Below are 13,944 nucleotides of genomic sequence, written 5' to 3'. Positions count from 1 at the left end.
TAATAAGACTTTACATTCTTTTGCATTGTTTAGGAGTTCTGTCAAAGTCCTTTCTTTACACATTTACTAGCTGGGTAAATGTATTTTCCAAAGTGAACTGTGACATTTTAAAACTCTGTTTGCCTTGCTCCCCATGTTTCCTATGTTCAATAATTAAACTTTGTGCAAAGAACTATTCTAATTGTATGTGTTGAATACTTCACTGAAGGCATTAATACACAAAGTATGAGAATAGGATACACAGTAAATGAATTTGAGATGTGGGTTATGGGCTTTTCGTGAATGCTGGTTTTCTTGAATTTATGTATCATTTCTGTGAATTCAAATAGTATTTTTTTTTAAATCAGCTCTGTAAATTTAGTATGAGTACTTTTTTCTTTGTAAGTTTAATTTTATCCTTTTATTTTTTTCTTAACTAAAAAAATCATGAATCCTAAGAATGCAGTATTCTACTGTTAAGGAGTTATGTGACTAAAATGTCTCTATTTTGAGTGATTTACAGTATAGGTGTGGTAAGGCTTGCTTTTTAAAAAGCCATTTTTGTAGATTAATTTAGAAACTAGTCCTTTTTTTGCTGCACAATAAAATGTGGATAAGGGATCAACAGTTTTTGTTAATATTTTTTGTTGTTTATTTCTCAACTTGTTTTGCTTTAGGACAACTACAGAAAGCCATTGACTTGTTCACAGATGCCATCAAGCTGAATCCTCGCTTGGCCATTCTGTATGCCAAGAGAGCCAGGTGAGAGGTCTAAACAAACAAAAAGCATCCCCTGGTGAATCATTTCTGCTCATTTATTTGAATAGAATTGCTTCTTTGACAGTTCCGAAGGTTTTATGGTTTGAGATGAATACTTTTTTTAATGTTCATTTATTTTGAGAGAGCATGCCCAAGAGCAAGGGAGGGGCAGGGAGATGGAGAGAGAGAATCCTAAGCAGGCTCCACTCAGCACAGAGCGCAGTGTGGGGCTCAGTTTCACAACTGTGAGATCATTAATTGAACTGAAATCAGGAGTCAGATGCTCAACTGACTGAGCCATCCAGGCACCCCAAAATAAATACTTTTTAATGTTACACTTATTTTTTAGTGTCTTCATCAAATTACAGAAGCCAAATGCTGCCATCCGAGACTGTGACAGAGCAATTGAAATAAATCCTGATTCAGCTCAGCCTTATAAGTGGCGAGGGAAAGCACACAGGTAAATAATGGAATTTCATTATTTTCAAAACTTCTAAAATTTAAATCTCGTGGTTTTTTTCTTTTTAAATGTTTTATTTATTTCTAGGGGAGAGAGAGAGACAGCGTGAGCAGGGGAGGGTCAGAGAGAGAGGGAGTCACAGACTGAAACAGGCTCCAGGCTCTGAGCTGGCAGTTAGCACAGAGGCCGATGTGGGGCTCGAACGCATGAACCGTGAGATCATGACCTAAGCAAAAGTCGGACGCTTAACCAACTAAGCCACTCAGGTGCCCCTAAATCTAGTGTTTTAATATGCATTTAAAGCAAAACGAAATTGCCTAAGGATTTAATTTCAAGGTAGTATGTGCTGGATATGAAGAATTGAGGGAATATAAGGAACAAGTAAGAAAATAAAAATTATTTTTATTTTTTCAAAGAAAACTACTGTTCTACAGGTTTTGACCACATATAGTCAAATTTAATGTATGGATCAAAATTGCTTCTAAAAACGAGCACAGCCTTACAAATTTTCTTTTAGTTCTAGATTTTATTTGTGTAACCTGACATTAAACAATCAGTATATTGTAGAAGAAGGAATTCTTTGGGCTCAATCTACTTTAGTTACTTCTGGGTTACCTGAAAATCAGAAAAAGGGGAAAATAAAGATGTGAATTTATCCTAGATTAGTCATTTCCTGGAAGCAAAACTTAATGTTATACAAGTGAGTATTTGTGCCTTGGGGATGAAATGTTCAATGACATTTACATTTTACGTGGATTAGGAAGGTGTACTCCAAGTGTGGATAGAAATGAAAATGGATGTGCATGAGACAACTGTATGTATGAGGTTACTCAAAAAAGTAGCTCTAGTGATTATGAAGATGCATGTCAAAGATAATTTTAGAATTAATGCTCTTGGAGTCAAGTTCATGTATTGCTGTTGATCCTCTTAAGACCCCAGTAATCTTTGAGTATTTCTTTGCCTTATGGTACAAGATAGCATGGGCTCATCTTGTGTTTTGCTTGTCCTAGACTCAGAATAAACCATTTCTCCAAGAAACTAGGGTTCATTTTTGTGAGGATTACGTTTACAGAAAGTAAACTTTGGCCTCTAGATGTGTTCATTGCCTCTGGGATAGCATTATTTCTGTTATTTCATTGAAGAGTTAGAAAAAACATTTTTTAAATAATGATTTTAAGGGGAAAAGTTATAAACTCTTGAGTTTATACTGATATTTTCAATTAAAATTCAATATTAAATGTTTTCCCTTTTATTTTGCATTTTTTGACACTATTCTCTTCGATTCAAAATCCTTATCCATGATGTATTTACTTGTTATTTGATAACATACATAAAATTGTTTCACAGTCCTACCTTAAAAATATACTCCCTAAGCAAAGTTGAATGTTACTGTGTTTGTTGCAGTTTTATCCTTAGACTATATCCCAATTAAGATTATACAAAGTACTTAAAAAAATTTTTTTTAATGTTTTTTTTATTTTTGAGAGAGCATGAGGGGGGCGGCAGGGAGAGAGGGAGACAGAATCTGAAGCAAACAGGCTCTGAGCTGTTGGTACGGAGCCTGATGGAGGTCTTGAACCCATGACCTGAGTGGAAGTTGGACGCTCAACCAACTGATCCACCCAGGTGCCCCTCAAAATATTGTTTTAAAATTTACTTGACTTTTTTCTGTATGCTTTTTGCTCAATATGATAAACAGCCTTTTTTTTTTTTCCCTGTTTGTAGCCAGGTTTTGTGTTTGCTTTATTTCTGTTTTTTCTGATTCAGTTTTCATTTTCTACATGTATAAAACACTTCCATGTTTGAAGAGTCAAAACTGAGTTAACAGATATACCCAGAAAAATCTCATTTCTGTGGCCATTCCCTCTACTCCGTTCTTACCTTCTCCCATCAATCTTTATTTTCTGATTTAGGTTTCTCCTCTTTCAATAAAATGTGCACACATGTATTGTTTTATCTTCTGTCTTTATAGCATACTAAATATACATTATGTTAGTCCGGCTTCTAAGGAATGGACATTGTTTAATGAGTTTGAAAATTGTAGCACTACATAATTTTGAAAAATTTTGTGATATTTTGAATTAAGGTAATTTTTTAAGGTATCTTTTAGAAGAGCAGCTTTACAGTTACCAAGGAGGAAATTAAACTCCCAAGTTTTTATAGAGTAGAACATAGTAATTGAATTGGTTTATACTTGCAGATATTTAATTTTAAATTTCTTCTTGTAATAAACGTTTTTTTTTAAATAAGGAAGAAAGACACCATGCCACATGAGTGGATATGCATAAAATGAATTTAATCTATTTCAGACTTCTGGGCCACTGGGAAGAAGCAGCGCATGATCTTGCCCTTGCTTGTAAACTGGATTATGATGAAGATGCTAGTGCAATGTTGAAAGAAGTTCAGCCGAGGGTATGTTAAAGTACAGAAAGGAATGGCATTACTGTGATGTCCTGTGGCTCTAGTACTCAGCCCTTTGCGGTTATTTACTTGCAGAACATACGAAGAAACAGACATTTGGATATTTTCATCTGTAATCACTGATGTTTTTGCTCAACTCAGGAAATGTCGTTACGTTGTCATGCCTTTATTTCTCGGGCTGCATTACAGCAAGCTCTGTTACTTTGGTTTGCAAGCCTGTGATAGACTCATAACCAGAAGATTAGAAATGAGAAAGGAGGCATCAAATTTATAGCAAGGAAAGAAATAGAAAACCTGTAAAATGTGACCCAGGGTTGTGTTTGGTCTGTCTTTTTATATTGTCGATGTATGCAGCCACTGTATAATGTTTGAGGCCCTTGTGGAAGCAGCAAGTTTCATCCTTTTAAAAATGATAATATTAAATTCAAAAACTAAAATAATTTCGTTTTAAGATAATTATTTTAAGGTGTGCCCAGGTGGCTCAGTTGGTTAAGCATAGGACTTCAGCTCAGGTCATGATCTCACGATTTGTAGGTTTGAGCCTTGCATTGGGCTCTCTGCTGTAAACACAGAGCCTTCTTTTATTTGGTTGGTTGGTTGTTTGTTTTATGAGATAGAATCTTAAGCAAGCTCCATGCTCAGCACGGAACCCTGACATGGGGCTTGATCCCATGACCCAGGGATCATGATCTGAGCCAAAATCAAGAGTCAGATGCTCAACCTACTGAACCACCCAGGTACCCATAGAACATGAGATTCTTAATTTTTTTTAAATCTTTATTTTTGAGACAGAGAGTGCTAGTGGGGGAGGAACAGAGAGAGGGAGACCCAGAATCCAAAGCAGGCTCCAGAATCTGAGCTATCAGCCCAGAGCCTGACGTGGGGCTCGACCTCATGAACTGTGAGACCATGACCTGAGCCAAAATTGAACGCTTAACCAACTGAGCCACCCAGGTGCCCTGAGACTCTTAAAAAATAATCATAAACAAGCAGAAGTAACAACTGAATATGACCTCAAATTTATTTTCTGAATAAATAATAGATTGCACATATTTGGCCCTGGCTATGTGCTAGTACCTGGTACGTTTATTTTCTCTTAGTCTTTGCAGCATTCTGTAAGACTTCAGTATTTTTCTTCTCCTGTCCACCACCCCCTCAGTTTATGGGTGAGAAAACTTAAGTATAGATAGACTGTGGCAAATAACTAGTGTGTACATTCCCAGTCTCTACCTTGCAATGGCAGGCATCAGGCAAGAATTGTGCAATTGGAAACCTAATAGTCATCCTTGACTAGTTGCTTGTTTGAAATTTATAACCTTTCTAACTTAGAATCTCATCCTCTTTCCTTTATTTCACATGAACTTGTTAAAGTCTGAGTTATGTATTTTCCTGTAAGGTAAATCCTGTCATTCAGAACTGTGTTGAATTTTAACACCTCTCCGTAAAGAAAAATGATTCTTTAACAAAACTGGTGGTTGGGGTTGGTTCTTACTCACCTTCTAAAGAAAACATTTATCTGTGATTTTTTTTTTTTATCCCCCCATAGGCCCAGAAAATTGCTGAACATCGGAGAAAGTATGAGCGAAAACGTGAAGAGCGAGAGATCAAAGAAAGAATAGAAAGGGTTAAGAAGGCTCGGGAAGAACATGAGAGAGCCCAGAGGGTAAAGTTTCTGTAGCTAAACCATTAAAGGGAAATAGAGCAAATTAGAGTTTTAGTATATCAGTCTAATTCCTGGCTCTACTTAATGTTGACTGCAGTTCTGTAGACTAATGATGAAACTTAGAGTTTTTCCTTCCTTCGTTACCTAATTTGTAAGAGGTATTTTATGTCCTTAAATTCTTAAGTGCGCTTATATATCTAGNTGAGGTAATTCAAACTTGTCAGTATTTATTTATTTATTTATTTGTGGATGCTTGCCCTGATTTGTTGAGTTTTATGAGTCCTGTTCTAATAGTGGATTCATAGCTATTTAAAGTAGACTCTAGGTATTTTTTATTTTTAGTTACAAAGTCATAAAATTTAGATATAAGAAAAGTTATTCTTAATTCATCCACAATACTCCTACTGTTCTTGTTTCTTCTATTTTTTTCTATATATTAGCTTTTTGCATTTGATGCTCTCAGTTTCCATCTAGTTATTTCCAACGTTGTTGAATTAAAAGGATGTAAAGCTATGTTATAATTACATAACGTGACGTCCTAATTTTTCATCACTTAATATTAAATATTAATAATTTAACAAAATTAATAAAACTAATTTGTAATTAATTGGATTTAAGGAAATCATATAACAATAAATGCTTTTAAAACATCAAATTTAATTTTTAGGATTATAGTTTATAGTCAAAATGTAATTTTTACAATTACATATCCTTCATGACTTTTTAATTGGTTATGAGGGAAATTTGTATATATTTGTTGGAAATGATAAAAACAGATTGGAAACTCTCTGGTAATACTAAGTTATGTGGAGAGAGTATGGAAAAGACGAACCTGGGAAACAAAAGTCCGTGGCAGTTTTGACTGTCATTTAACCATGTGCTTTCATTTTGGAGTTTTAACAGTGTTAAGAATTTACACTTTGCGTGAGCATGGACAGACATCAGTACTGTAAAAGTGCTTTCCAATTGTTATGTGGTTTTTTTTCTACCCCAAGTAGAGATAACACACTAGACTACACTACCAAAAGTAATGCTCATTGACAACCTAGCTAGAAAATTTTGGAGAGGGGGATGATGGGGCATGTCCTTTAGTCCAGTATTGCTTGAAACTTGTTATGCCTCTAACTAGCTGATTTTACAGTTTTTTTGCATGGTTTTGCAGACTCCTAACCACTATCACCACACACCCCCATTATATCATTTTTTTCTCTCTTTTGTTATTAAAGGAGGAAGAAGCCAGACGACAATCAGGAGCTCAGTATGGCTCTTTCCCAGGTATTTTCAAAGAAAATTTAAGACAGTATTGTAAATTAATTGGAGAATTTGGGGGCTCAAATAGGTCTATTTAGTACTATTAGTCCCTAGAATATCAAAAAAAAGTCTTTAGAATGTTAGCCTCTAGAAAGTTTGATTCTCATTTAAAATGTTATGTTACTGGAAATACAGTATGTTAATTATTTTTCTCACACTTGAGCAGTATCTTTTTTTATAGTTAATATTTTTAATTTTAATTTTTTTTACTTTACAAAATTTTTTTAATTTTTGTTTAATTTATTTTTTAAAATTTACATTCAAGTTAGTTAACATATGGTGCAACAATGATTTCAGGAATAGATTGCTTAATGCCCCTTACCCATTTAGTCCATTCCCCCCTCCCACAACCCCTCCAGTTCTCCATATTTAAGAGTCTCCTATGAGGGCACCTGGGTGGCTCAGTCGGCTAAGTGTCTGACTTCAGCTCCGGCCATGATCTCACGGTTCGTGGGTTCGAGTCCCGCATCGGGCTCTGTGCTGACAGCTAGCTCAGAGCCTGGAGCCTGTCTTCCAATTCTGTATCTCCCTCTCTCTCTGACCCTCCCCTGCTCAGGCATAACTTTACTCATATGAGGGAAGTTATATGATATTTGTCTTTCTCTGACTAATTTCACTTAGGATAATACTCTCTAGTTCCATCCATGTAATTGCAAATGGCAAGATTTCATCTTTTTGATTGCCAAGTAATACTCCATTGTGTGTGTGTGTGTGTGTGTGTATGTATATATATACACACCACATTTTCTTTATCTATTCATCAACGGGCATTTGGCTCTTTCCATACTTTGGCTGTTGTTGATGGTGCGAGCAGTATATTTTTTTTAAGAGAGTGCCCATGCATGCTCATGTGGGGAGGGGCAGGAGAAGGAAAGAGAATCTTAAGTAGGCTCCACACCTAGCACAGAGCCCAAGATAGGGCTCAATCTCACAACTTGTGAGGGCATGAGCTGAGCCCCGAAATCAAGGGTCAGACGCCCACCCCAGAGCAGGATACATTTTTATAATTGCTAGCGTTTATTGAGGTATTAGCATTGTACTTCTTTAAGAGAGATTGAGTAAGAATTATGATGTATTCTAAATATTTCTAAATCGTCACAATTGGATTTTTTTCTGTTACACATTGATATTCATGAGATACTAGGTAAAATCACTATGGAAATATGCATAAAAATATTTTGTGTCTAATATAAAAATAACATAAGCTCTTTTTTGTAAATGTCAAATGATTGGAAGTTACTAGAGCGGCAGAGTCTTCCATGATAGCAGAGGCCTAGCCTATATGAATGATACAAGTAGAAGAGCAGATAAAGAGGCACTGCAGGAACAGTTTTTGAATACTTACTGAATGAGACAGTGTGAAATTTAAAGACCAGGAAGAGGTTTTTTAAGTTTGTAATTCTGATGGGGAATCTGCTGCCTTCAGCTGTTTTAATAGTAATCAGTTCTCTGAAAGAAGGTTTACAGAGGTAGCTGCACACCCCCTAATATAGTTTCATGCCACTGGCTGCAACTTAAGTTACATGGTCACAGGCTAGAAAAGATAGCCTTTATTCTGAAAGGTCATGTACTACCCAAGTAAAAAGAGAGAACATCTATTGGGGATGACTTGCTGTTTGAAGAAAAAGCAAGAAAATGCAGTTCATAGCTTACATTCTGCTTAAAATATATATTATCCTTTTTTTTTAATTTTTAAAAAATTTTAAAAAATTTTTATTTCTGGGAGAGAGAGACACAGAATCTGAAACAGGCTCCAGGCTCTGGGCTAGCTGTCAGCACAGAGCCTGATGTGGGGTTCGAACCCACAAACTGTGAGATCATGACCTGAGCCAAAGTCGGACGCTTAACCAACTGAGCCACCCAGGCGCCCCAAGATATAAATAATCTTGTATCTAGTATCTTTGCTTTAGAAAACAACCACTAGTGTAAATTAGTACTAGAGATAATTTTTTTATTACGTGGATTTTATTGTCTAGATTTGATAAGCAGACTGGTTAACTCTTTTACCTTGGGCCAGTTATTTATTTTATGGGTAGAAACTACTTTTTCAGTCGGGCAGCAAGAGAAGCCAGTAGTCTTTTTCAGGCTCTCTTAGATCCTGTTACCTGTGATTATTAGCTGTTTATGGGCATGTTTTAAATTGTTGAGCCAGGAGGAAATGCCTTTGTTCTACATGTTTTTCTTCTTTACTCTGGCTTATGTGTAGTCACCCTTGATCTGTAAGCTACATTAACATAAAGTGTATTTCCCTTATAGATGTCTATATTGGTGTAATTGTGATTTCAGAATATCTCCAGTAGACATAAAAGGTTTATGGTAGTGAACAATTAAGAAGAAGATAATTGGGTTTATAATCTAAAAATATACTGGGAGAATGAAATCTTTTTTGCTGTAGTTCTCAGTATAAAGAATACCAGGAGTGCTTGTTAAAAATTTTTAACACATTTTCACTTTCACAGAATTTGGTTGTGTCTAGGGTGGAGATAGAAATCCACAGCTTTTGAGCGAAATAAGTCAGGCAGAGAAGGACAAATATCATATGTTTGCACGTATAGGAGGATTAGGAGGAACTTGACGGAGGAACAAGGGGGAGAAGAAGGGCAGAAATGGTGGGGGAAAGGGAGAAAGGCAAACCATGAGAGACTCTTGAATGCTGACAAAAACTGAGGACTGATGGATGTGGGGGGAGGGGGGGATGGGCATGGAGGAGGACACTTGTGGGGATGAGCACTGAGTGTTATGTGGAAACTAATTTGACAATAAACTATTAAAAAAAAAAAAGAAAGAAATCCACAGCTTTTTATAACGAGTATTTCATGTAGTTCTTTAAAGAATGACTGATCTAGAGGAATATAGTTTAAAAACAACTAAAGTCTTTACAAATTAGAACTTGAAGTTGAAACACATAGTATTAACGAATGAGAAAATAAGATGACTGAGATGATTTTATTAAACTTCTTAGTTCTGTAATTCCAGGGACTGTTAGCTTTCTCTTTAAGATAAGGTTAGTTAATTCCTTTAACAGTTTTAATTACTAGAAAAAATAAATGCAAAAGGTAGTAAAGTTGATTTACAGGATGATTTTTTTTTAGGAGTAAATTTGAAGGTAAAATTTTATCTTGTTTACATCCAATTAGAATGTAAGACAACTTTGTGCTTGGTAGCCCCCTCGTTCTTTTTGCATGCGCTTTTACTGAATGTGTGTGATTTTCATTGGAAGGAGATAATGTGCTATTACTACTTGAGAATATGGCTGGTGTCTGTACAGTTACTTCATTTATTCTTGCAGGTGGCTTTCCTGGGGGAATGCCTGGTAATTTTCCTGGAGGCATGCCTGGAATGGCAGGGGGAATGCCTGGAATGGCAGGAATGCCTGGGCTCAATGAAGTCCTTAGTGACCCAGAGGTTCTTGCAGCCATGCAGGTAAGGCTTGGCAGAACAAAGTTGGGCTGTGTATCACTAAGGCATTTCTTTCATTAATTCTAAGTAGAGACAAAGGTCACTCTGTTATCCATGTGTTAACTTGTCAGAATTCCCAAATAGCTCATTATACAGTTCTGTTCTTTTTCTTTTTTCAGAATGAGTAGCTTAAGTTATTAAAAATAAGTTTGTAATACAATACTATTAGTCTGTAATAGTTTATGTCCAGATTTATTTATTTATATTTTAGTTTTTATTTAAATTCTAATTGGTTAACATAATAGTATTGTATGTAATATTAGTTTCACGAGTAGAATTTAGTGGTTCAGTTATCCTTTTTTTATATGTGTAAGTTTAATTTTTTAAATATTTTTATTTATTTTTGAGAAAGTGTGAGCAGGGCAGGGAGGGACAGAGAGAGAGAGAGAGATACAGAATCCGAAGCAGGCTCCAGACTCTGAACTGTCAGCACAGAGCCCAACGTGGGGCTCAAACTTGAACTGTGAGATCATGACTGGAGCCAAAATTGGACCCTTAATTGACTGAGCCACCCAGGCACCCCTAGTTTATTTTTAGAGAGAGAGTGAGAGCATGAGCAGGGGAGGGACAGAAAGAGAGGAGAGCACACAGCCTGACACAGGGCTTGATCCCACAAACAGTGAGATTATGACCTGAGCCGAGATGAAGAATTGGACGCTTAACTGAGCCATCTAAGCATCCCTAATTCAGTTGTCCATTTTATCAAAATTGTGTATGCTTTTTTTAATTATCTAAAGTGGCATAATTGGTTTTTGACTTTGAAGTGCACATTAGTAATATTTATGCTTGGGGCACTTATCCAAAAGTTCATTTAACTTGTCTAACAAAATCATCAGTTTAAATAGAGATAGGATTTAGTAAACCACAGAACTCTTTCTTAAATACTGAAAAAAACACATTGCCTTTCTTTGCAGGATCCAGAAGTTATGGTGGCCTTCCAGGATGTGGCCCAGAACCCAGCAAATATGTCAAAATATCAGAGCAACCCAAAGGTTATGAATCTCATCAGTAAATTGTCAGCCAAATTTGGAGGTCAAGCATAATGCCCTTCTGACAAATAAAGCCCTTGCTGAAGGAAAAGCAACTTTGATCACCATTGGATGTCGCAATAATACAAACCAGTGTACCTCTGACCTTCTCATGGAGAAAGCTGGGGTGCTGTGAAGATAATCCCTACCCCTCTGCCCCACATGCAATGAGACATTTTACAGTGGTTTGCCATTAGGGTTTTCATTCAGATGATGTTTTCCTACTAGGAATTACAAACTTTAAACACTTTTTAAACCTTAAAAATATTTAAAAACATATTAAAAGGGTGTGTTAATCCCTACATTTTTCTTTACTAATGATTTGTTTTTTTCCATTGGATTAGTTGGGCAAGGAAGATACTTCAGTATGGAAGATTTTACTGCTCAGTTTGAGTGAAATAAAGGCTTATTAGGGAGAGGCAAATATAACATTTAAATAGATGAAGTTTCAGTTGGGTATATGGTTACTGAGGTATTTTGACTTGTCTTTATAAATGCTTTATTTTTTAAACATGATTTATTTCGATAAAACCATTGGGACCACCAGTGTTGCAGTAGGACCTGGGTAGGGGCTGGAAGTTCTTGGCAGGGCAGCAGCAACCTTTCTCCTTTAACATGGCACACATGCTTGTGCAGATGCATTTAAATCTTACACTGTGGTGAAGGGATGATTGTTATAATGCTGCAGTAGAGTTGGATTACTTAGCTGTGTTCTTGTGTGATACAGAAAATAAATGTTTCACATTATTTCCACACAGGGGAAATAAGGGAATACTTTTCTTCTTATATTTGTGTGTTTAGAATGGTCAGAAAATGGCCCATCTCTTTGTGTGCTTTCTACTTGTTTTTGCCTCCCCATCCCCTTATTCTTTTTAGGCTAAAGATAGTCTTTTTTCACTGGCACCATCACTGCTATCCTCATTCACAGCGTAATTGTGCAAGCATATGTAATGCTGGGTTTAATTTAATATGTAATACATATAATGATTATAGAAGGTAATACCCATAACAGCTATAGTTTCTTACTTGGCCAAGAGATTTCATATTTAAGTATTAGGTTTCCACTTCAGTGAAAGCTTATATCAAAAGGAGGGATTCCCTTTGGTGTTTAGTCCTCTACTTAGGAAATACCTGTTGCAATTGCAGTTTATCTTACATTATTCATCTTCATGTTTTGGAAAGCATGAGGTTTGAATTCATTGATCCATGTAGGGAGAACTAAACTTTTTGGTCCAACATGAATTATAAAATTATTGAGATCCATGGGTCTTCATTGTGGAGTTGATGGTATTTTGAGTCACTGTACTGCTCTTAAATACTGCACCATATCCCCACCTCTCCTTTTTCTCCCTCCCTCTCTTCAAGGATAAAGAAATGATAGATTTTCTGTTGTACATTCAACTCTTAACATTAAGACTAAGTCCAGGCACTGTACCAGGAACTATTAGGTTTCTGCCTGTCTTTCAATTTAAAGTGCTGGTGTTTAAAAACAGTTTAAAGGGATGAGACCCTCTGTCCTTTCTTATTTTAAGAATCAGTGGTGGGAGCAGTGAAGAAAATTTCATGGAATACATTTCTGAAATAGCACATTTCTGGAGTCATAAGTTGATTCAGGTTCTCATCCTTTGCTGTACACAAGCAGATAGAAATGCATCTGTTATATAAGCGAGAAAAGGCTGTATGCTAACTGAGCATGCTTTTTAAACCCTTTAAAATACTCAGCATATAAACTTGCGTTTGAGCTTGCCAGTGTTTTTTTGTTGTTAATGTGTGTTCTCTCAAAATTTCTAATGTGTGCTGTTAATAACTCAAGAAGACCAGTTCCTTTTGGGTTCCTTAACTACATTTTAATGTTGCATATATTACCGTAAATGGGTAAAAGTAAAATTGGTCTTCAGAAAATGTGTCCTGTGCTTTTAAGTTCACAAATACAAAGTACATTCATTTTCATAGAAACTCAGTATCTTTTCTAAACCAAAAGTGTTTCTTGTGCTAACAGTGCTATAAGAAGGAAAAGTAAAGGAGGTTTTTTTTCTGCTTAAAAATATAGTTATTGGATTTCCAGCTACATTAAAAATAAACTATGGTTTCAAACTGGATATTGACCCCCCACTTTTTTTTTCCCCCAATACATGTTTTGTATTTTGTTTTTATGTCTTTAGCACTCACCTTATTTGCTGGACACAGTAGGCTTTAGTTTATAAAGCGCTGTTAACAATGACTTAGTAAGAATACATTAGATGTTAAACAGAGCTTTACTTTTCTTTCAGGTAGCAGTTCAGAGGTACACTGTTCTGCCGTACTCAGAAGGCAGCTTCCCTTTATGAGTCCAAAAGTTTTTGTTCTGATGATCATCTTCTAGCCTGAGGAAACCAGAGAGGGTGCCAGGAAAGCACATACTGAGATGCTGAGGCTGATCCGCAGAATTTAAAACTTTAATGAGTCAATATTTAATGGCTCATATCCCATTGGTCAACTTTTTTTTTGTTTTGTTTTGTTTTTTTTTTTTTGAGACCATGTTTAGCTGCAAGGAAAGCTACAAAATAGTCCAGTGCTTTGTGGTCATGTGCCCTATGAAGACTTACTCCTCCAGAAGAGAAAGAGTTATCTGGGAGAACAATTAGCAGGCTGCCACTGTAGGATATGCTGGCCTAATGGATTAAGGGAGAAACAGTTTATATTCTGGAGATTTGCGAATACTTAACATTAATGCACCCAAGTAAGTGCTTCCATCAGATAAGTAGTGCTTACTCTGTACCAAGTGTTCTGTAATCAGTTTGAAAGCATTGACCCTATTCTGATAACCATACCTTAAGTTCTCTTATTCCCGTTTTATACAGTTGAGGAAACTGAAGCACTTAAAC

The 13,944-nt window shown here is 36.0% G+C and overlaps 1 protein-coding gene across 1 annotated transcript in view; it reads left to right on the top strand.

Annotated features, from left to right (window-relative positions):
* Positions 1 to 13,179, top strand: part of ST13 (ST13 Hsp70 interacting protein) — a 31,886-nt gene extending 18,707 nt beyond the window's left edge. Inside the window, exons 6-12 of the mRNA XM_077757931.1 lie at positions 657 to 741; positions 1,088 to 1,198; positions 3,508 to 3,610; positions 5,166 to 5,282; positions 6,509 to 6,557; positions 9,883 to 10,016; positions 10,967 to 13,179. Coding sequence (XP_077614057.1) covers positions 657 to 741; positions 1,088 to 1,198; positions 3,508 to 3,610; positions 5,166 to 5,282; positions 6,509 to 6,557; positions 9,883 to 10,016; positions 10,967 to 11,095 — 728 coding nt within the window. The 3' untranslated portion in view covers positions 11,096 to 13,179. The remainder of the gene's footprint in view (positions 1 to 656; positions 742 to 1,087; positions 1,199 to 3,507; positions 3,611 to 5,165; positions 5,283 to 6,508; positions 6,558 to 9,882; positions 10,017 to 10,966) is intronic.
* The last annotated feature ends 765 nt before the right edge of the window (positions 13,180 to 13,944 follow it).

The sequence above is a fragment of the Crocuta crocuta genome, unplaced genomic scaffold (genome assembly GCF_008692635.1).
Source record: "Crocuta crocuta isolate KB4526 unplaced genomic scaffold, BGI_CrCroc_1.0 scaffold143, whole genome shotgun sequence".
NCBI classification, from domain to species: Eukaryota; Metazoa; Chordata; class Mammalia; order Carnivora; family Hyaenidae; genus Crocuta; species Crocuta crocuta.
Note: the sequence above shows the minus strand (reverse complement) of the source record. Positions and strands in the feature narration are given on the sequence as shown.